Here is a 24338-nt window from a genome sequence, read left to right as displayed (position 1 = left end):
CTCGAGCTTGTTGGTCTGCTATTTTTGAAAAATCGAAGAACCACTGACATAGAAACATAGGCCTTTTCAGAAAACTGTCAGGATGTAGAAGACATTTTTAAAATCTGATCTCAGGTCAGAATGGGTTAAGTGGGGAACCCCCTGGAACCCCCTTAAGGACCCCCTGGGACCCCCTTAAGGACCCCCTTAAGGACCCATGGTGTCACTGGTCGCCTTGTTGAGAACGTTTGAATGAATCTGGTTTCTTAACGATTCCCTCTTGTCTGAACGCTCAGACTCCCTTTAACGATTCCTTTAGGCCAGAGGGTTCCAAATGGACCCTTACAGGTCTGTCACTCGGACCGAGGGTCCTTTTTCCACCGTTGAACCCTAATATTATTGAACTAGTTCAGAGTTCAGACTCTGAGAGAGTTTCCACTGATGATGAGTTGATTCAGAGTGACTTCAGTATAGGGGGTTGCACCAGCTCCAGCTCACACTAAGTTCAAACCTAGTAGTAATAGCCTTACTATAACCTAGTAATAGCCTTACATGGCTTATCGTAATGCATAAGTCTTGACTTAAAAGCTAATTAAACTAGCCGTTTAACTAGGTTAAGTTTGAACTTTGAACTTGGTGTGAGGTGGTGCAACTTTGAACTTTGTGTGACGCGGTGCAACTTTGAACTTAGTGTGACGCGGTGCAACTTTGAACTTAGTGTGACGCGGTGCAACTTTGAACTTAGTGTGACGCGGTGCAACTTTGAACTTAGTGTGAGGTGGTGCAACTTTGAACTTAGTGTGAGGTGGTGCAACTTTGAAGTTTGAACTTAGTGTGAGGTGGTGCAACTGGTGGTGCAGGACTGGAACCGGGCCGGTTCCTCGGAAGCACCAATAAGGTTCCGAAACGAAACCAGTTCTAGGAAACGGGGCCTGAGAGTGTACAAATGGAACCAAATTCATGGTTCCATTTGTCCACTCTCACAGTTATGGCCTCATAATTATTATATGTCAAAACTGTTCCTGTGTGTGTGTGTGTGTGTGTGTGTGTGTGTGTGTGTGTGTGTGTGTGTGGGGGGGGGGGGAGAATGTTATAGCAGGCCTGTCACAAAGGTGATTTTATACTATACAGTATATCGTCATGATCTGATTGACGTTTTATTCCACCTAAATGTTCTAACGGATCGTTTCCTCCCCCGTCCAGGATTCTGCGGCCGCCGGGCGGAGCCTCCAACATCTCGTTCGGCACAGACGAAGACTCCACCCCGCAGCGCAAGAACAAGATGGTGTCCAACATCTTCGCCGGGCCCGACGACCCCCACGCCCACCGGAGAAACAACCCACCCAGTACGTACCGCACACACACACACACACACACACACACTGATGCACACACACCGATCTATTGGTTTGATTGATTGGTGTTTTTATTGGCAAAACACGCATATCTCTGTCGCTGCCGGCAGAAACCAACTAAAATATTCACTTTTGGGGTTCTCCTTCCTTCCACTCTGTTTAACAAAGCACACAATGGGACTTGAAATATGTGTTTTCTTTGCTTTAATGGCCTGAGAACAAAACGGTTTCAGACGGTGAAATGAAAGGAAGCGAGCTGTTTTACAACTGGACTAATTGATGGTTGTGTCTCAGCTGCCATTCGGCCAGCTGTTTGTGGAGGATTTGAAGTTAACAATGGAGCTCATCATCATGGTGTTAATGGGCTTATGCCCCGTTAAAGCCGGGACAGCATCTGTGTCATTTGTTAGACGTTGGCTGGACGTTTTAACCCTAACCCTAACCCTTAGACGTTGGCTGTTGAAAAGTAGCAGATCTACAAGCTCACCGCATGTCACTTTGTGCTGCGGTGCAGCAATCTTTATCTATTAATTGTTTATAGCTAACAATTTAACTCAAATCTTTGCTTCTGGGAGGTCCCTAGAAGAAAATATTTTGAGATGGTGGGGTTAAAGGGTTTGAGAACCACTGATATGGCGACATGAGTCTTTGTAGAATCGCTCACAGGTAACCAACCCTCTCCGCATAGAGTCTGTCTGTGCCTCCAGAACTGTCCCCCATAGGTAACTGCTGTAACAGTCTGTGTCTCCACTGTCCTCCATGGATAACTGTAACAGTCTGTGTCTCCACTGTCCCCCATAGATAACTGCTGTAACAGTCTGTGTCTCCACTGTCCTCCATAGATAACTGTAACAGCCTGTGTCTCCACTGTCCTCCATAGATAACTGTAACAGTCTGTGTCTCCACTGTCCTCCATAGATAACTGTAACAGTCTGTGTCTCCACTGTCCTCCATAGATAACTGCTGTAACAGTCTGTGTCTCCACTGTCCTCCATAGATAACTGTAACAGCCTGTGTCTCCACTGTCCTCCATAGATAACTGTAACAGCATGTGTCTCCACTGTCCTCCATAGATAACTGCTGTAACAGCCTGTGTCTCCACTGTCCCCCATAGATAACTGCTGTAACAGTCTGTGTCTCCACTGTCCTCCATAGATAACTGTAACAGTCTGTGTCTCCACTGTCCCCCATATATAACTGCTGTAACAGCCTGTGTCTCCACTGTCCCCCATAGATAACTGCTGTAACAGTCTGTGTCTCCACTGTCCTCCATCCATAGATAACTGGGGCGGTGGTGTCTCAGGGGTAGAGAGTGGCTGGATGGTAAACCGCAAGGTTGCCAGTTTGAAACCGGGCTGCCCCAGAGTTGGTGTCGAAGTGTCCTTGAGCAAGACACTGAACCCCTAATTGTTTCCGCCGCCATCGGTGTATGAATGTGCGTGTGAAAGGGGTAAATGTAATGCACAATCTTATGTAAAGCGCCTTGGATAAAGGCGCTATATAAATGCACCATTTTATAACCGTAACAGTCTGTGTCTCCAGTACTGTCTTCCACTGGGCTGTGTGCAGCGTTGTGTTGTAATGTTTACGCTGGGGCAGGTTCTGCATGTTTTCTGTGGCCACACTTTGGGCAGCGAGCAGCAAAGAAAACCCCTCCACCACATAACTGTGTCTCTGTAGAGACACCACCTCCTCCTCCTCCTCCACCAGCAGCACATGACTGTGTTTCTGTAGACGCAGTGACCCATGGCCTTGCTATGTCGGCCATGTTGTTATAGAAGACACAAATCAAACACGTTTCACAATGTTTAAAAAAGTAACCGATTAAGCAATGTTTCACGAGAGGGTGTGCGTTACCGACCGCCATTCATGGCAAGCCTGCGTTGCTGCAGTAATCAGCGCATTATGCCACACAAGTTACCCTTATAACTACGATATTCAATATCAAATCATTGAGGTCGATGAAGCAAAAACTCAGCAATGTCCAACAGATCAGAATATAGAATTTAAACTTTTTTTTTTTTTTTTTTTTCTTTTTTTACAGAAAACACTCTGTTTTAACCAGAAAAATATCACTTACAGCGCCTTTTGAATTCTTTGGTGGGCAGAAAAAGCCTCCTAAACCAAACAACACACCCAGGTGGTCCCAGGAGGAGGAGGAGAAGTACTGGGATTATGGGTAATCTGACCCCTCCTTGGTGTTGGTGTTGTGTGGAACGGTGTCCCTCCGCGGAAAGAAATAGGCCAGCTAGCTGAAACGTGGGGGCGGTTGATGGCGGTCGGTGCACATTAGCCACAGAGTGCTTTCTGCTTATGTGTGGAAAAAGCAAAGTGGTGCCATGTCGCATCCAGGGCAGCTGTGTGTGTGTGTGTGTGTGTGTGTGTGTGTGTGTGTGTGTGTGTGTGTGTGTGTGTGTGTGTGTGTGTGTGTGTGTGTGTGTGTGTGTGTGTGTGTGTGTGTGTGTGTGTGTGTGTGTGTGTGTGTGTGTGTGTGTGTGTGTGTGTGTGTGTGTGTGTGTGTGTGTGTGTGTGTGTGTGTGTGTGTGTGTGGGACACACAGACGGAGAAAGCAGAAGGAACGCGCACAGCGCCAGGGGATTTCAGAACCCTCACAATGACACTCAGTCATCAAGGTCAAAGCCGTGTGTGTGTGGAGGCATGCATACATGCCACAAACCTAGACTAGTTTCATTACAGTGCTAAATCACAAGTTGTCTTAAGACAACTCTCTTTCCTTTTAGTTTACTTTATAGAGAGCAGAGCGCCAGTGTTTCTCTCCCCATGTATGAGCAAGCATTTTTTGGTGACAGTCGGCGGGGAGGGAAAAACTCCCCTCTGACGCGGTGAAACCTCCAGGCGAGCAGAGCTAGCCTCTAGACTAGAGTGTGGGCCGCTGTCTGGTCTGACTGAGCTGGAGGGGACAGACAGACAGGCAGGCAGGCAGACGGATGGAGAGAGAGAGAGACAGACAGACAGACAGACAGACAGATGGAGGGAGAGACAGGCAGGCAGAGGGAGACAGACAACAGCAACAACAACAATAGTAATAACTAGAGCTGACCAATTAAGCGAAAATATATCAAAAACGAAATCTCTAACCGACTTAATCTAGCTGGTGTATGTGCTGTGTAGATACATTGGCTATTCGGTCAAGATGTTTAGTCTCGGGCGCCACCGACACAATTAGAGAATAGCAGAATTGATATTTTGATCAACGTTATCTCTCCTCATGGTACCAACATAAACACAGCATGGAATTGTGGACAAAATCCTATTCAACGATCTGAGAGGCTAAAGCTCATCTAAAATAATGGTGGTCCGTCCGTGGCTCAAATGTGGAATGGAAAATGGATGGACCTTGATATGAAAAGGGTTGAAAACCAGCGGTTTAAGCCGGTAAATCATGTGCATGTGTGGGTATTCGTGTGTGCGTGCGTGCTTTTGTGTATGCGCGTGAGTTTGTGTGTGTGCGTGCGTGTGTGCGTATTAATGAACAACGATCAATGTCGCGGAGGGAAGCTGTCTGATTCCCGGAGCGCTGCCTGGGAGGGAGGGGGACATTGCAGCATTACAGCTAGTGTTGCCTTACGGTCCAACTGGTAGCCGGTGGGAACCAACTCACAAGGCTCCACACATCACATGTTTGCACATTATCCACTTTTTGCAGCGAAAATAAACCCTTTTTAGCACAAAGAAGTGTATAGCGTGTCGTGTCGTATAGTGTGGCTTCAGAGGGTGTGGAGGATGTATTCCTTCATTCTACCTCCACCAAAAAAAAAAACTGTCAGGATTTCGAAGACATTTCTTTTTATTTATTTCCGATGTTTCGATGTCTAAATGGGTTAGAATCAGGTTAATCTGCACAAAAGGAAAATGAAGTGGGTGGCTGCGGACGCTAAGGGGTAATCGTCATCCCCAAATGACACCCCTGGTCTGGGTCAAGAGTGGGCCAGTCTGGGTCCCAAATGACACCCCTGGTCAGAGCCTTATAGCTGAGAGAGTTGTGCCATTGAGGGGTCAGAAAGGAAATTATGTGTGCTATGTATGAAGTTCTATGACCTGTATGTCCACCATTTCCGAAAATAAAACTGAACTGAACTATTACTAAAAAAAAATCTAAAATAAAGGGAGTTAAGATCATTAACCCTTAGAAGAGCAATCACGGGAAAACCCGTGAAGTAATAGCGTTCCGTAAATGGGCAATCACTGGAAAACCCGTGATTCTGTTTCTTGATTAATATCGATATATTAATAACCTCCGCATCGCTGTGTGAAGTCCCTTTGTTGAAATTCCAACTGCAATACCCAGAAATCCCGTGTCACGTAACACGCGCGCACATCTTGGCTATAAAACGTGCCCGCCCCCTGGGGATCTGCATGCCTGGCCTGCATGGGGAGCAAGCCAGCTGCTTGCGGGCTTTCTGAGTTCGCTCTTCCCGGCCTGGCTCGAGCGATGACACCGTACTACGATCTGGACGGGTGACCAGATTTTTCTATGGTAAGAATCTTATTGTCTGAAACATTATATGCTATATCTATTCAGTGTGTATTATAGTTTCTAATCGCTGTTTGCCGCGCCGCTGGGGTAAGGCAGGCCGCTGAGCTAATGTGTTTTTTTTTCTTTGCCGAGCCTCTGGAGCGTAGCTAGCGTTACAGGCTGCGGCCTGCGCTCCAGAAGCTCTGCAAAGTTAAAAAAACAAACACTGCACAAATGGTTACATACATACGTGATACTAATTATACAATCATCCATTTGTAGCGACGACTCGGCACAATAAAATCATTTGATCGCTAGCAGTCATCGGAGAATATATAAGGGTCGGTATTAGCCCAAACCGACCATGTAGCTGCTAATTAGTTAGCATTACTATTAGCTATTTGTAGCATCGGCCCACGGCAGCACAATAAATGTATTTGATCGCCGGGTAAAAAACACCATGTAATGGACATATATAGTAGCGAGCACTGACTACAGCTAAATGTGTCTTTATTTGTATATACATCAGGCGAGCCGCGAGGACGAGGACGACCGAGGACCATGATGATGATGATGATGCTGATGATGACGATGAAGAAGAAAAAGACTTCTCCGACACTGAACCAGATACATTAATTCATTTCAGGGGGCAGTTGTGTTTTCTATTTAGCCTACACAGTACACACCGTCAAGAACTGGACTGCAGTGGTTTGGGGACACTGGGGGAGGCGTAACTGTTTTGTATGTAGAATGAATAGTTTATTTCGATCTTTTGAGAGGGAGACATTACACAAAAACAGTTTACTTTTTCTTTTGTGATCGAAAAGGCATAGGCAGAAGCTTAAAGCTTATTAGTGCCTATCCTTATCTCAACGTATTCCAAAATACTGTTGAAGATATGCATAACAATCAACATATAAACAAAACAAACAAATGACATTTATAGAAGAATAGAAAATTAAACAAACAAAAAACAACAGACAACGAGAAAAAACAAAACAAGGAGTGGAAAAAAGACAAACAGACAACGCTACAATGTTATACCTTAGTCCAACACTATACATGGCATAAACAAGGCTCAGCTCCCCGCTCATTCCAGGTTATATCTATGCAATAATTCCTGTTTGAGCCTCTTTTTAAATTGTTTTAGGCTGTAGGCCTATTTATTTTCTGTAATATATGTATTATAATTTTATTATGTTGGTAGTCAGAATAAATAAAAATGCACTATTTCAATCCGAGATACATGTCATTTTTTTACACTATTCTGAGGTTTATGTTCTGACTAAGCGAGTTTCAACTGTGATTTACTCTGTAACGGTAGATGGTAAGAACCCAATTTTTTTTTTATATAATACAGTAAACATTCAAGTCTACATTTCTATACATATCATAGGCACCAAGTCCGGAAAACTATGTCATTGGATGTGTTTTTTATCAAAACTGTGTTTCTTCATAACAGGTTTTTGAGATACATGAATGAATAGACTAGGGTACTGGTAAGACTATGTAAACATATTATATATCGAAATCTTCGTTAAAATGTCAAGTTTCATGAAAGAATAACAGTGAGTTTCTATCTTGTTCCAGTAGGGGGCAGTAGGCGGTTTTATTTGGGTTGGTCAGTTTGGTAATGACTGACCATGCTATTTATAGATGGCAAAATATCTACAGTGGTACATGTGGGAAACTTTTTATTTTTTTATTATTGAACTAGACAAATCACCCTTTAAAATGAGATATGTCATAGGTATGGGCTCCCTGTAGAAAAAAAGTTGTTACCAAAATAAACATTAAAATGATTGTATCTTTTTTCCATGTGCTAAAAAGCACTTTTGAAAAAAGCGCATTTTTTTTAAATGGCTTCCAACACAAAAACTATACATTGTATCAACTCAATTCATTTTTTTCCTGGAAGAAAACTTGTCAAGCTTTCTCTGAAGGTCTTTTATTGTCACAGAGTCACAACAGAGAATTTTCAATAAATCATTCAAAAACGCATATTTCCCATAGAGAAAAGCAATAACAACATGGGATTTGACTTGAACACTTCAGAGGGTTAAAGCTGGGTTGTTGCCTGAGTCCAGTCCAATGCATTCTGCCAACTTCCAGTCCAGGACTTGGTCACTCTTCGCCTATAGCACTTTAGCCAATAGAAGTCTCCATGTAGGAGAGCCGCCCGCCGCCATTGGACTGAAGCCCCACGAAGTGAACGGAGCTGTCAGAACTCTGTCTTATTCCAATGGCTCTGGTCTGGGTCAAGAGAGGGCCAGCCAAGAGGGTGTCATCTGGGGTCTGGGACCCCCAGATGACTGGTGACTGGTCTGTGGGTCAAGACTAGGCCAGCCATCCTGTACATTTATTACACCACATCCACGGATACACCTGCCTGTAGGATGTTGTCCTGCTTCAATGAGCCACACTGTTTTTATATCAGCATTGTTTGAGCACTTTGACCTTTACTTAAACCCACATTGGAGCCGAGCAGGTGTGCTTTATGTTGCCTATACATGGAGTCCTCTCTCTGTGTGTGTGTGTGTGTGTGTGTGTGTGTGTGTGTGTGTGTGTGTGTGTGTGTGTGTGTGTGTGTGTGAGAGAGACTGTGTGTGTGTGTGTGGGGCCTGTTGTTCACGTAGCTGCAGTTTGTTCAAGGGATTACGCCGTTTAGAGCCGAGGTTGATTCTACAAAATGTCTTCTAAATCCTAAACACAGTTTGTGTCAGTGGATGTCAAACGTTTTCATGTCAAGGACCCCCAGAGCTATGCATTCTGCTGCCAACCCCCAAGCGGAACTAATATTTGAGTTAAAAATGATATATATATATATATATATTCAAAAGATCTGCGCCATGTTTTGACGATTTTTCAAAAATAGCAGATCTACAAGCTCGTAGTGAGGCACCGAGTGCTGCGCTTACGAGCTTGTAGATCTGCAATTTTTTTAACAGCTAGTCAGCTACAGTTGCAAATAATGTTTGAAAGCTAATGTGACACAGATGCATTCCATTCCATGTCTTAAGGGATTAAGCTGTTTCCAAAATGAACCATCTCTCCAACCATGTCTGCAAGTTTAGGCTTTTCTTGACAGAGCTGTGCTGTGTTCACAGTATGGATTATAAGGGCCCTATTTTCACTGTGCTGTTCACAGTATGGATTATAAGGGCCCTATTTTCACTGTGCTGTTCACAGCATGGATTATAAGGGCCCTATTTTCACTGTGCTGTTCACAGTATGGATTATAAGGGCCCTATTTTCACTGTGCTGTTCACAGCATGGACTATAAGGGCCCTATTTTCGCTGTGCTGTGTTCACAGTATGGACTATAAGGGCCCTATCTTCACCTGACAGAGCTGTGCTGTTCACAGTATGGATTATAAGGGCCCTATTTTCACTGTGCTGTTCACAGCATGGACTATAAGGGCCCTATTTTCGCTGTGCTGTGTTCACAGTATGGACTATAAGGGCCCTATCTTCACCTGACAGAGCTGTGCTGTTCACAGTATGCACTATAAGGGCCCTATTTTCACTGTGCCTGTTCACAGTATGGACTATAAGGGCCCTATTTTCACCTGACAGAGCTGTGCGGTCACTGTGTTCACAGTATGGACTATAAGGGCCCTATTTTCACCTGACAGAGCTGTGCTGTCACTGTGTTCACAGTATGGACTATAAGGGCCCTATTTTCACTGTGCTGTTCACAGTATGGACTATAAGGGCCCTATTTTCACTGTGCTGTTCACAGTATGGACTATAAGGGCCCTATTTTCACTGTGCTGTTCACAGTATGGACTATAAGGGCCCTATTTTCACTGTAGCATGTGGTTGCTGACACAATGCCACACACAGCTCTCCTCGCCACATTGTGTAACTTGTAGACCACTGGTTCCCAACACTGGGTCGCGGACACATTGTTATGGGTCGTCTTAGTCTTGGTTTTCTACTCAATAATTATGATTTCAAAACATTTCCAAAAACATAAAAAAAAAAAAAAAAACTATTCATGAATTAATAACAACCAGTTCATGTCTTGAAGAAATGAACGACAAATCTAAGAAGAAGTAGTGAAAATAGCCGATCTACAAGCTCGTTCACGCCGGCGTTGTGAGCTTTGTTGTGCGTTTGGGTCCCGGGGAGACATGACACGTCTGGTGTAGACCAACCAGACGAACCCAAGGAAGAACCGTCTGGTGTAGACCAACCCGGGGGAGACCCATTTCTCACTGCAGTGTTTCCGACGGAGCCGCGCTGCAGAATGTGCTGACATTAGCGTTCGTATGAAACCATAAGAACAGGAAACACAGGCCTCGCGTTGTTCCTTCCTCTGCCCTGTTCTCCTCCTCCTCCTCTTCCTCGTTGGTCGAGAAGCGTTGTTCCTTCCTCTGCCCCGCTCTCCTCCTCCTCTTCCTCCTCCTCCTCTTCTTCCTCCTCCTCATGTGTCGAGAAGCGGACCGGTTGACGACGCTGTGGGTTTGTTCGAGTGCTCTCTGCCCTCAAACACGCAAAGAATACTCTGTAATCAGAGATGAAAACCTCAAAGGGCCTTGAGGCGGCAGCAGCACTACAGCTGTCTGTTGTGTGTCTGTGAGCGTACTTGTTAAATCGGGAACAAGTAGAGCAGGCATGAGCGCTAGTCTGTGAACGAGAAAAATAATAGATGCAACTCGTAAACCATGTAAACCTCTGTCTAAAAAATAACACACTGTCTAACATTTTGGACTACGGGGTAAACGGTGTGTGGAGCATTGTCCAGGGTATTTTAGGGAAGGGAGAAGAGCCTAGGACGTTTTGAGCGTTGTCCAGGGTGTTTTAGGGAAGGGAGAATATAGTCTAGGACGTGTGGAGCGTGGTCCAGGGTGTTTTAGGGAAGGGAGAAGAGTCTGGGACGTGTGGAGCGTTGTCCAGGGTGTTTTAGGGAAGGGAGAAGAGTCTAGGACGTGTGGAGCGTTGTCCAGGGTGTCTTAGAGAAGGTAGAAGAGTCTAGGACGTGTGGCGTGTTGTCCAGGGTGTTTTAGGGAAGGGAGAAGTTTCTAGGACGTGTGGAGCGTTGTTCAATGTGTTTTAGGGAAGGGAGAAGAGTCTAGGACGTGTGGAGCGTTGTCCAGGGTGTTTTAGGAAAGGGAGAAGAGTCTGGGACGTGTGGAGCGTGTTTCAATGTGTTTTAGGGAAGGGAGAAGAGTCTAGGATGTGTGGAGCGTTGTTCAATGTGTTTTAGAGAAGGGAGAAGAGTCTAGGACGTGTGTCTTAACAAGAGCTTGTGACTAAATTATAAATCACATTGGATCCATGGAACACAGGTTCTTTAGACAAATGCACTTTCCACCCGAGTCCCGACATCAATGACATACATATATATATATATCATAAATACACCCCCACAGGCACTAGACTGTATGAGTTAAGTAGAAAGCTATGTGTTGTTGCGATCGATGGCATAAAACATATTAGTCCTGACGATCAATGTGCTTCATTCCTATCTCGGCGTGCCAGTGGAGAATTGATTAGGCTAAGTAATGCGGAACCCGCCCGGGAATGAAAGGGCCCTTGTCCAGTCATAGTGACTCTCTCAACAATGCTGAATCATCTCACTCCATCAGCCAGCCAAAATGGCTACCAGGCAACAACTCAACTCAAGCCCTTCAAAGTATATACATGCATGCTTCTGGTACTAGTAGCTGCTGAGAGAGTTAACCCATTCTGACCTGAGATCAGATTCATACGAGGTTTCCACTGGACACACATTGGTCTGATTAACCCATTCTGACCTGAGATCAGATTAAAAAAATGTCAGTCGTTCTTCGATTTTTTTCAAAAATAGCAGACCTACAAGCTCGTATCGCGCCACTCGGTGGCGCGATATGAGCTTGTAGATCTGCTAATTTAATAACTTGTAGATCTGCTAATTTTTAAATAGCTAAAGCACAACATGATGCTGACACCAAAATGGGTGCCCGGTCAGAATGGGTTGAGTGTGTGGCAGCATTCAAAAGTACATGGTAGCATGCTTTAAAAAAAATTGTGAAACATATTTTCCTTTTGATTTTAATATATTGCTTGCTGTGCTGAAATTTAAGGGCATTTTCCCCCGAAAGTATGGAAACATGTTGAAGATGGATCTAGTACAAGATGTCGGTATTATCGTATGACACTGTTGCACGGTGAGCGTTAAAATAATCTGATTGACAGCCCATACATCCACACAGTAAAGTCCTATCTGATTGACAGCCCATACATCCACACAGTAAAGTCCTATCTGATTGACAGCCCACACATCCACACAGAAAAGTCCTATCTGATTGACAGCCCATACATCCACACAGTAAAGTCCTATCTGATTGACAGCCCATACATCCACACAGTAAAGTCTGTCCAATTAATTTTAGTTGCTCTTATTTGTTTTTGTTACAAGAGAGAGACTTTAAGAGAGGTTTAATTCAAGCACGTTGATGTTGTCTGCTTAAAGCCACAGTAGTTCTGGCTCCAGGTGACACATTTTTAATGTAATAAATGTTCAGCAACTAAAGACAATACATATTTTCATGGGGGAAAAAAATATAATTGTGATCTCAATTCTTGTGGAGGAAAATCGAAATTCACATTTGAGAGAGAATCGTGCAGCACTACTATGTGATTTGCATTAAACACTGTTAAACTCACTTTGCCACTCGCTCTATGCATGCGCACACAGCCTCTATAAAAGGACCTCTTGTTGAGTCTAGACAGTGAGTCTAAACAATGCAGAATGATCTCTCCACTACTCCATTAGCTGGTCAAAATGGCTACTACTGCTGTACTGTAACTCTCTTCAAGTCTTTTGTTTCCTCATGTCACACGCAATCTGTCCCCTCCTCCTCCTCCTCCTCCTCCTCCCTAAAGCCTTCTGGACTACAGCTGTTGCCTTATGTGGCTCCTCCTTGGCACGCAGTGCGAGGCCGCTGCCCGCTGGCTGGGCCCTAACGCTGGTTCGGTAGTGCCTCGTTCGTCTGCCTTTCTTTCTGCTTCGGGTCAGAGGAGAGAGCGACGCTTTGTAGAGGTTCGTTGTCTGCTCTGTGTGTGGAGGACACGTTCAGACTTGGTCTATATGTCCACTCCCAAACTGCTACCTTTCAGGATCGCAGATCTACAAAAGTAGCAGATCTACAAGCTTTTCGAGCTGCTTTTCGAGTTTGCAGATCTGCTACTTTTGATGCTTTTGTGTTGTGACGCCTGTGGTGTGATCCAGTAGGACGTTGACTTACGGATAAAAGTTGTACTATGTAGATAAAGCGTTGTCTGCCCAGTGATTTGGTTAAACGTACTAATTAGGCCCCAACCCGTGGTCTGTGATGTCCTAGCTGTGGTCAGAGCAGCAGGGTCATTATGTGAGGCAGTGTGTCTGGACATGGTCCATTGTAGCATTTTCTACTAGCTCTGTTTGTTGTTGTTGTTCCTTTGCATTCTGGGAGGAGGAGGAGGAGCAGGGAAATGGGATTTGGGTGTTGAGTGACGATTTGAAGCCAGGAATTTCCCCGGTGGTGGTGATGTTGTTGTTGTCACATGTTGTTTTTGATGTTTCTGACTCAAATTCAGCTCCGGCTTTCCTTTCCTTCATGACAGAGCGTGATCTGACTCGCGTAATACTGTCTTTTGATGGTGAATAACTCACCGGGACCGATTTCACTCATGTGGAAATTAATCCATAGATTAGAAACCTTCTGTAACTCTCTAATTAACTCTATAATAACTCTCTAAAATCTAATTCTCTGGGCGTGACGCAGCCCACCACCAAGTGTAAATCTGGTATAGCACTAACTATAAAGCCATGAGGCTGGTAAAGGCAAGTCCTACATACATAAATACATGGATATTAAAGTTATTTGAATGTTGTCAAACTAGAAATGGAATACATGTTCAGAAGCATCTCTCTTTATAAAGCCCCGAGTGTCTCAAGAAGATATTTCATTAAAGCAAAGGCTGTACAGTCTTAAATCTGCTGTATGTAGAACAGCAGGAAAATTATGATACCAAAACATCATAATTATACATTATTGTGATATTTTGTTTAGGAAACAAATCGTGTGTGTGTGCGCGCATGCGTGCACACATACAATTTACAATTGAGGCATTTAGCAGACGCTCTTAATCCAGAGCGATTTGCATTAAGCAAGAACAGAAAGCATGGCAATACATCACATACATAAAAAGTAGTTATAATGAAACATGCGTAAGACAAAGAACGTAACAGTGGAATATCTATATAATGAAACTATACATATAAACTATACATACTATACTATACTATACACTATAAAGTGCTATGACTTCATTAAATGCAATTCTCGTGCTGTCTACGTATGCATGCATGCGTGGGTGCACGTGTGTGTGTGCACGTGTGTGTTAATGAACAACCGATCAATGTCTGGGAGGAAAGCTGGCTGAGTTATGGAGCGCTGATTGATTGATTGATTGATTGACGAGAGGATGCATCTTGTGGTGAAAAGCCCTGGTTTGAAAATGACTTCAGTCTGAAGGAGGGAGGGAGGGGGAGGAGGAGGAGGGGGGGAGGTGCCCTCGGGTCAAATTGATTCTGAAATCTGAGGAAAGGGAGTTCTCTCTCTCATAACGTGACTCCCCACCAAGCACACTGACTGAGTCATGCTTTGTCACTGTCTGAATGAGAATACAATGCTGACTCATGCTTTGTCACTTCCCCATATTCACTTTCCTTTTGTCATAAAACCAACCCACCCCAGAAAGCCATAGTGGGGCAGTAGGGCCATCCACACCACATTAAAAGAATCTATTTGGGTGGCGGTTGTGGTACCGCAGTGTGGGTTTGTTTATGTTCATTGTGTGGCCTGCAGCGCACCAAGGGACTAGTCACAATTTCTCACAAACTCAACCACACCTGGACCGGGCTCATTGAAACTGGACTGGTCTCATTGAAACCGGACCGGTCTCATTCAAACTGGACCGGTCCCATTCAAACTGGACCGGTCTCATTCAATGTCTCACGGACACGCAGTGTTGATTTTGATTTTAGTTTAGTCATAGTCTTTGGAATGAAACTTTTAGTCATCTGGAATGTTTTGGTGTTAGGGCCGATTCATACTCCTATTTTAGAGCCGAATAAAAGTCGGTTCGGCGCTGTAGAGCCTACAATGTGACGTAATTTGGCTCTGTAGAGCCTACAATGTGACGTCATTTGGCTCTGTAGAGCCTACAATGTGACGTCATTTGAGGTTTGGGGGGGCGGGTACCGTCCTAAAGTCGGCTCTTCGGTGCTACTGAAAATGTCTGACGAGCCGAAATCATTTCGGCACTACAGCGCCGAAACAGCGGTAAAATAGGAGTATGAATCGGCCCTTAGTCGACTAAATATCATACGATTTTAGTCGACTAAATCTACCGTTGATTTTGTCGACTAAAATATATTTTGGCGGGCCTTGATGGCGTCGTAATGTCTTATTTTGCACTTGGTCGCATGCTGAAAAGCTACAAGCTCACAATGCGATACCTTTTATATTATTGGGTGGAAAGAGGACAGAGGTCATTATTATTATATTAACAGTACTGTAATGAGTATTTGATGGCAATGTTGATGAGCTCAAATTGGAGTATTTGATGATCAAACACCGCTTGAAAACCACTTGACGGTTTGAAACCATCTTTATGTGGTGATTTTACAGCTTTCTGTTCCTCTGGAAGTGTAGCGGGTTCACCGCTTTGTGGCGAGCCCTCTGTGACGGTATTTTAATGATCAATTAGCTGGTGATTAACTGTTGCAGCCCAGCCAGGGTTCCAGTAACTACGACGTGTTGCACCTACAGGGACAATTCAGGCATTTAGCAGACTCTCTTAATCCAGAGCGATTTAACAGTAAACACAAGGTAATATATATAAATAGTTGCCTAGGATCATAGGTTAAACAAGAACCTATCATCAGTGTAAAGTTATAATTTAGATAATTATAATAAATATAATTTAGATAATGTATAATATCCAACAAATACATTTGAAACTATGCATACTGTAGGATGCCAGGTCAACAAATGAACCTGGCAATCTGTCTAAATATCATGCCATCTAAACGGAGCATGTGAGCGGAGTGGAGCGGCCGATAATTCCGCTCTTCGCTCTCGACGGCTTTTGTTACGCTCGCTCCGCGCTCACGTTCATCTCCCCCCACGCCGCTCCTCGCTCGCTCAGCGCTCACTTTCATTTACGCATGGAGCGCTCCCCGCTCCGTGCTCGCTCCGAGGCTACACTTAGATGCCCGCTCCGCTCAGCAGAAAGAAATGACGGGGGAAAAATAAAATGCTGTTTTCCTGAAATTGGCTAATTAAACCTGAAGGCCTTCGTTTCTTTTTTGGAGCATGATGTAAATTAGCCGTGCCGTGTGCATTGAGCGGCTCGGAGCGGAGGACAGTTCTCGCTCCGGAAGTCAATCTGACACATTTAAAAACCCGCTCCGCGCTCACGTCAAAATCCCCCCGCTCCGCTCCTCGCTCGCTCCGCTCCGCTCACATGCTCTGCATCTAAATGACATTTTAACCTTTACATAAGCCAGGCTATGGCTAAGCTAAGGTCTGTCTTACATTTGTAATCGTCAGTCTTCAGATTACGGCGTGAGATTGGGAGTGAGTCTACGCTGCAGTTCTAACTGCAACGGGGAGTTTCAGTTTGTTTCCACATGTGTTGGACGATGTGTGTTTGTGTTGTTGACGGTGTGTTGTTGTGTTTCCCTAGCGGGTACACCGCCAGGCACGCTGTGTGTGTGTGTTTGTGTTGTTGACGGTGTGTTGTTTGTTGTTGTGTTTCCCTAGCGGGTACACCGCCAGGCACGCTGTGTGTTTGTTTGTGTTGTTGACGGTGTGTTGTTGTTTGTTGTTGTGTTTCCCTAGCGGGTACACCGCCAGGCACGCTGTGTTTGATTGTGTTGTTGACGGTGTGTTGTTGTTTGTTGTTGTGTTTCCCTAGAGGGTACACTGCCAGGCACGCTGTGTTTGTTTGTGTTGTTGACGGTGTGTTGTTGTGTTTCCCTAGCGGGTACACCGACGGGCACGCTGTGCGGCGAGCTCTCTGCGCCTCTGAGACGAGTCCAGCAGACGCTGATCTTCCCCAAGAACCCCGAGCCCGAGCTGACCACCATCCACAACTCTGGAGCAGCACTCATCTGGCAGCAGAGACGAGAGGTAACCACACAGTCCTACTAAGATGAGAGAACATATGAGGCCAGTTTTAGCTTCACTACACTGGCTACCGATTGATTAAAATATATATTTTACTTGCTTATAAAGCTCTCAATAGTTTTGTAGTCTTTTTAGGGAATGCGTGCACGTCTCCTTGTAGTTTTGTAGTCTATTAGGGAACGCGTGCACGTCTCCTTGTAGTTTTGTAGTCTATTAGGGAACGCGTGCACGTCTCCTTGTAGTTTTGTAGTCTATTAAAGGTTTTATGACATTCATTTTCATTTATTTTTCTTTTTTCTTTTAGGTTTTATGACCTCAATTACACCCAAAAAACATTCAGTGGATTTTCTGTGGTCTGAAGTTTTCTTTGGGGTTTGGAAGCCTTTTGAGCTACAATGAAAACAGGCAACACAGTGAAAAAAGTGACATCTGCTGGCAAATCCCATTGACATATATGGGATTTGCAGGATCTTACATCACAATCTGCCGGCAAATCAGAGCACCTGTTTGAGCCAGAAAACCCCAGATCACAGAAAATCTACTGAAAGTTAAAAGTTCATGTTTTTTGGGTGCAATTGAGATTAGAAAACCTAAAAAAAAATAAGAACAATTCCAAAACCTTTTTTTTAATGTCACAATCCCTTTAAGGAATGCGTGCACGTCTCCTTGTAGTTTTGTAGTCTTTTTCGGTACATTCCGGATTCCATTCTGTGAACTTTCTCAGAAAGACCTCGGTTTTCGGGTGTCTTTCAGAAGGCCTTTTCTAAATGGGTTAAAGGGCTTCCAGTCAACGCTTTATCTGTAAACGTTTTAACTTAAATGGTCTTAGTTCTTATCTGAAGAAGACGTATGTCTGTGTGTGGATATCGTTATCTTTGCCCTGACGTAACTCCACATTGCGACTTGCATCGCATCATGCACAGTGAAACCGGTCTAAAAGTCACTCTTTTGGCACTTGGAGACAAACACGTTTTTTTGTGTTCCTGATTGGGTGAAACCATGTGTTCCTTTCTGTGCTTGAAGCTGATTGGGCGAAACCATGTGTTCCTTTCTGTGCTTGAAGCTGATTGGTGGAACCTTTTTGACTGACACTTTGTTGTTTCTCATTGCAGGATGAGAACGGACAAGAACAGAATGATGGTAAGTGTCTGTCTGTCTGTCTGTCTGTCTGTCTGACTGTCTGACAGACAATCTGTCTGTCTGTCTGTCTGTCTCTCTCTCGCTCTGTCTGCCTGTCTCTCGCTCTGTCTGTCTCTCTCTCGCTCTGTCTGTCTCTCTCTCGCTCTATCTCTCTGTCTGTCTCTCTCTCGCTCTCTGTCTGTCTCTCTCTCGCTCTCTGTCTGTCTCTCTCTCGCTCTATCTCTCTGTCTGTCTCTCTCTCGCTCTCTGTCTGTCTCTCTCGCTCTCTGTCTGTCTCTCTCTCGCTCTATCTCTCTGTCTGTCTCTCTCTCGCTCTCTCGCTCTATCTCTCTCTCTCTCGCTCTATCTATCTCTGTCTCGCTCTATCTCTCTGTCTCTCTCTCTCTCTCTCTCTCTCTCTCTCTCTCTCTCTCTCTCTCTCTCATACGTTCTCCCTCGTGCCACCAAACTGTCCTCTCATGACTCGTATTAGTGTCTGCTGGTCACAGTGAATAGCTTCATGGTAGACCGGTCCATTTCATTGTAAGCATTATGTTATACTTCAGCTATTGAAAAATAGCATTATTCACCCATTCACACACCGATGGCTGGACGAAACCATGAAGGCACCAACCAGCACATCAGGAGCGATTAGAGTCTTGCTCAAGGACACTTGGACACTAACTCTGGGGGATCCCACAGGGTTCGAACCGGGAACCTTACTGTTCCCATCCGGCTGCTCTACCGGCCACTCCCCCCATCCCGCTATGGCTCCTAAACTCCTGGAATGCCGCGGCCATATCGTTTGGCTTGGCTTTCTTTTAAACGGACGACACACATGCACACCTCGTGTTCCCTCCGCGTCCGTCTGTCCACACGATGCCTTTGATGTTTGGGGTTTGAAGAAGTGGTGCGTGGGCGACTGGGCGTGCTGGGTCGTGTCGTGGTGCGGAAGCAGCTGTGTTCCTTCACTCTGCCTTATGAAGAGATATGTATTAACGTCCAGGTGTCTTAACCCATTCTGACCTGAGATCAGATTCTAAAAATGTCTTCTTCATCCCGACAGTTTTCTGAAAAAGCTATGTTTCTATGTCAGTGACATGTCGGTGTCAAAAATAGCAGACCTACAAGCTTGTAGATCTGCTATTTTTTGTAGATCTGCTATTTTCTTTTAAAATAACCTTAATGCTACTGCACTTTGTGTGCAAGTATTGCATTGTGGGTTTGAGCTGACCGGGCCCTTTTTTATGTCTGTAGCAATGATTGCTAATCACAGTGACATTATAGAGCTAATTAACAGTTATTTTAACGAAAACACCACCAATGCACATTAAACTAACAATGACTCAAGTAGAAGTAAATCCAACTAATTGCTTCAGTAACAAAGTACGTAGTGAAAAGACTACTGAAGTACTGGGTTATAAACTGATATGTTTAACTAATCACTAAACAAATATACTTGAGTAAAAGTATATTTGTATTAAATCTAGGAAATCAACCGTTATCAGGACGTTGGAATATGGCCAATATGGCCATACTGGCATACTAGACATTGTGGTGTTTGGCTGTGTTCCCCCGGACTGGCCCATGCAGGGTGGTGGAGCAGACTATAGCCTCCCCTGCTGAACGTGTCATTTCCAACTCTATTGTCGGCGCGAAAGGAAAGGTACTATGTTTACCCAGGGTAACTGGACTAAGCTCAAGAACTTGTTTACAGCCAGGCCCTGCTCATAGAACATTTCATGGTAGAGGTTCAATGCCTTGTCCAAGGGCACTTCAACGTGCAGGTCCGGGGATACGAACTAGCAACCTTCCGATATCAAGACCGCTCCGCAAACCGTTCGGCCACCGAACGTAGGGGCTACTAATATGTACTATTCTCTGCCTATCGGGACGTAACTCGGACGGCGCTGGTGGCCGTCGCAACGCTCGGCACGGCGACTCGCTCGGATAGCGACTCGCTCGGATAGCGCCTCGCTCGGTGGTGCCTCACGTGGCTCAAGGCCACCAGACACGGCACGCCTCCGTCATTGACACAAAAAGCAAAACGCTCCCATAGTTTCAGTTCCGGATTTCCCAGTATGTTGATTATCACATACTGGGGGTATTTCTATGGTGCTGATTACAAACACCGCAGGTTGGTGCCTTGCATGGTTTCCGCCGCCATCGGTGTGTGCATGTGTGTGAATGGGTGAATGTAATGCACAATCTATGTAAAGGTGTGTGAATGTGTGTGTGTGGATGGGTGAATGTAATGCACAATCTATGTAAAGGTGTGTGAATGTGTGTGTGTGTGGATGGGTGAATGTAATGCACAATCTATGTAAAGGTGTGTGAATGTGTGTGTGTGGATGGGTGAATGTAATGCACAATCTATGTAAAGGTGTGTGAATGTGTGTGTGTGAATGTAATGTAATGCACAATCTATGTGAAGCTCCTTGGGTAAAGGCGCTATATAAATGCAGCATTTACCATCAAAAAGCATGTATTCTAATGAGATTTCATCATTCCAAATAGACCCTTATTAGACCTTTTACTCTTGAGAGTATAAAATTATACCAAATCCATTTGGTTTCATTTTTGGCTCTCAAGAGTTACATTATTGTTAAATATCTGCATTAATTAATTTACCAGAAGTGTACACAATTAGAGAATGTAGAAGAATTGTTATTTTGATGACGTTTGCCTGTCATATCTCCTATGCCTATGGTACCACATCAATACAGCATGGAATTGTGGACACAAGCTTATCTTAGTTGTGGGTCTCAGAGGCTAAATGTCGTCACATGGTGGTCCCGTGGCTCAAATGCAGAATAAATAATGGACCTTGATATGAAAATACTATGGCGTAATATGGAGTACCTTTGGGTGCGTTGACTTCAACATGTGGTCTCTGGTCCGTGGGGCTATTTTTAGGGTCTTAACGGAGAACAAGAGGCTTGTTCTTCACAGCGCAGAGCAGGCCAGCCTCAACAGAGCGCTCGCTGTTGAAGGACAAATCATTATATCATGTCCACTGTAATTCACTTAAAGCAGGTCTGGACAGGATGGCATTATGAGAGACTGTTGTCCAGACCTGTGGAAGTGTGGAAATGTGTACGAGACTCCAGGGGAAAAATAAGGCTGGACTCATAATATTGCATACATTAAAAAATAAAAGTAGACAATGTACATTTGTTTTCTAAATTATCTAGACCAAATTAATAAATTAAATGGACACATGCCTTGTCATCAACTGCCTAGAAATGTGTCCACTTGTGCACTCTAGTGGTTGTTTGTGAGAACTGCCTTGGCTGTCTGCTGTATAATTATTATTATTGCATCTTGTGGACTTCTGCAAAGGTTAAATTGTTACTCAGTCGGCGGCACTCGTAATAACTAATACAGTTGTTGGTCGTTGTTTTGTTTTCAAGCTCATGGACTTGGACTTTGATGCCACTAATTTAAAACTAAACCAAAGATCCTGGGCCGTGGCTCAGCGGTCCAGCCACCTTGGCTGGTAGTCCAGTCTGGCAGTGTGCCGCGGGTTCGACTCCCGATCCCGACGGCATTTACTGCATGTCACCCCCCCCCCCATCTCTCTCCCCATTTCCTGTCAGCCTACTGTCTGTCCCTCCATAAAAATATATAAAATAAAAATGCGGAAGCCACAAAAAGAAAACTAAATAAAATACTAAAAACATAAAGGAAGTGAGCATGGCAACATGCAGAAAACAAACACAAAAATCTGTCTTGAATTTATATTTGGGAAAAGTCCAAGCATGGGCCAGTGTTTTTTTTATGTTGTCTTTTTGTTTCTACAATTAGGCTACAGGTTATTTATCAGACGCTCTTAATCCAGAGGGATTTAAATGCATCAAATACATATAAATAGTAACCCAGGATCATAATGTAAACCAAGAAACTGTATATTTTTGAAAATGCTATTTAGTTTTAGTGTTAGTTTTAGTTTTTTTTTTAATACTTTGGATTATTTGTCAAGTTCAGGATTGAATAGGTAAGTATTGTGTAATAAAAACGTAAAATATAGGATTTTAAAATGTAATTTCTGTTACAGATGAACTGCCGACCGCATCCGCAAACAAAATCTAAGGGCGTTTTGTCTAATAATTTCAGTTAGTTATGTTTTATTGTATTGTCTCTCTTGCAGAGGGCCCCCAGGAGGAGTTAGTTATGTTTTATTGTATTGTCTCTCTTGCAGAGGGCCCCCAGGAGGAGTTAGTTATGTTTTATTGTATTGTCTCCCTTGCAGAGGGCCCCCAGGAGGAGTTAGTTATGTTTTATTGTATTGTCTCTCTTGCAGAGAGCCCCCAGGAGGAGTTAGTTATGTTTTATTGTATTGTCTCTCTTGCAGAGAGCCCCCAGGAGGAGTTAGTTATGTTTTATTGTATTGTCTCTCTTGCAGAGAGCCCCCAGGAGGAGTTAGTTATGTTTTATTGTATTGTCTCTCTTGCAGAGAGCCCCCAGGAGGAGTTAGTTATGTTTTATTGTATTGTCTCTCTTGCAGAGAGCCCCCAGGAGGAGTTAGTTATGTTTTATTGTATTGTCTCTCTTGCAGAGGGCCCCCAGGAGGAGTTAGTTATGTTTTATTGTATTGTCTCTCTTGCAGAGAGCCCCCAGGAGGAGTTAGTTATGTTTTATTGTATTGTCTCTCTTGCAGAGGGCCCCCAGGAGGAGTTAGTTATGTTTTATTGTATTGTCTCCCTTGCAGAGGGCCCCCAGGAGGAGTTAGTTATGTTTTATTGTATTGTCTCTCTTGCAGAGGGCCCCCAGGAGGAGTTAGTTATGTTTTATTGTATTGTCTCTCTTGCAGAGGGCCCCCAGGAGGAGTTAGTTATGTTTTATTGTATTGTCTCTTTTGTTTTTTGTTTTTTTTAACCAGCAACTGCATTTATTTAATCACATGTGAAAAATGTGGTTTACAATATGTCGGAGAAACGGGTAAAACAATAGCTACAAGGCTGGGACAACACAGATACAATATTAACGATGCAAAAAAGACAACCACAAGATTTGTGCAACATTTCATGGCTCGCGGCATTGAAGCTCTAAAAGGCGCTGGACTTCAACACAATCCCAACTGGACAGTAGGACAAAGACGTTTTAATGAAAAACAGTGGATTAAGAACCTCAACACGGATTTTCCTGGAGGCTTAAACATGCCTAAAATCTAAAAGTGATTGGATCAGACTTCCTTCGGATACATGGCGAATGCATTCATTCCTTGCATTGTGCTTACACATGTATTGTCTCTCTTGCAGAGAGCCCCCAGGAGGAGGAGGGGGACGTGGAGGAGGAGCAGAAGGAGACCCCAGAGCCGTCCGCCCCGTCGGGGGTTGCTACGCCCGACGCCGCCCCCGCCCCCCAGAACACCGGCCGGAGAAACCCCCCCGGGGGCAAATCCAGCCTCGTCCTGGGCTGAGAGAGAGAGAGAGACACACACACACACCACTCCCCTATTTTACATTGGAACGCTTTTTTTATTTTTTGAAAGATTAAAATAACCCCCACCTATACCCCTTCCACCTATCTCTCTCTCTCTCTCTCTCTCTCTCTCTCTCCACTCTCTTTAGCCAAATTCCAATATTAAACTTCTATCCTTGAATCCTCCCCCCTACTCGTTTCCCTCCCCCTCCTTTAAGCCCAGCCCGCACGCAGCCAGTGATTCAAAATGCGTTACGTCACGTTACAGAGAGAGAGAGAGAGAGAGAGAGAAATCGCAGCGCCAGGTCTCGAATTGCCCCGTTGCAGGTCGGCGCAGTTTTGGGGGATTCTGTTGCAAAGTGGTTGCAGGTCGCAAGCCGGTCGTTTGCATCGCGAATCATTTTGCTTGGACTGGACTTTTAGTCATGTGACCGATCGGGGAATGCTCGCCGTCGGTTTGAAGCCACAGGTCGGCAACTGTTGTGAGTGTCGGAGACCCTCGGTCTGGTCCTAACTGTACTGGGTGACGTGTGTGTGTTAGACCCTCGGTCTGGTCCTAACTGTACTGGGTGACGTGTGTGTGTGTGTGTGTGTGTTAGACCCTCGGTCTGGTCCTAACTGTACTGGGTGACCAATGAAAGCAGTTTGGCGGAACCTCGCCTCAGATAGAGACTCAGCGACACAGTGTACTTTTCGCCGGCAGTGTGGATGGGGTGTCACAAAGCGTATCACGCGGGGAGGGGGTATTAATAGTGTTGGGGTACATATTACTTATGATGTGTATCCTTCTCTTCTTCTTTTTTTTTGTCCTGCCAC

General features: G+C 44.5%; 1 protein-coding gene across 1 annotated transcript in view; it reads left to right on the top strand.

The window, feature by feature from the left end:
• The window catches only part of LOC310869496 (jupiter microtubule associated homolog 1-like), a 29156-nt gene extending 5383 nt beyond the window's left edge, over window positions 1-23773 (top strand). Inside the window, exons 2-5 of the mRNA XM_083780262.1 lie at window positions 1183-1325; window positions 16834-16982; window positions 18092-18119; window positions 23360-23773. Of these exons, the coding sequence (XP_083636388.1) occupies window positions 1183-1325; window positions 16834-16982; window positions 18092-18119; window positions 23360-23520 (481 nt within the window). The 3' untranslated portion in view covers window positions 23521-23773. The remainder of the gene's footprint in view (window positions 1-1182; window positions 1326-16833; window positions 16983-18091; window positions 18120-23359) is intronic.
• Window positions 23774-24338: the final 565 nt, after the last annotated feature.

Source organism: Protomyctophum parallelum (assembly GCF_964188405.1).
Source record: "Protomyctophum parallelum genome assembly, chromosome: 13".
NCBI lineage: Eukaryota > Metazoa > Chordata > Actinopteri > Myctophiformes > Myctophidae > Protomyctophum > Protomyctophum parallelum.
The sequence above is the reverse complement of the archived record's forward strand: the minus strand, read 5'-3'. Positions and strand labels throughout refer to the sequence as shown.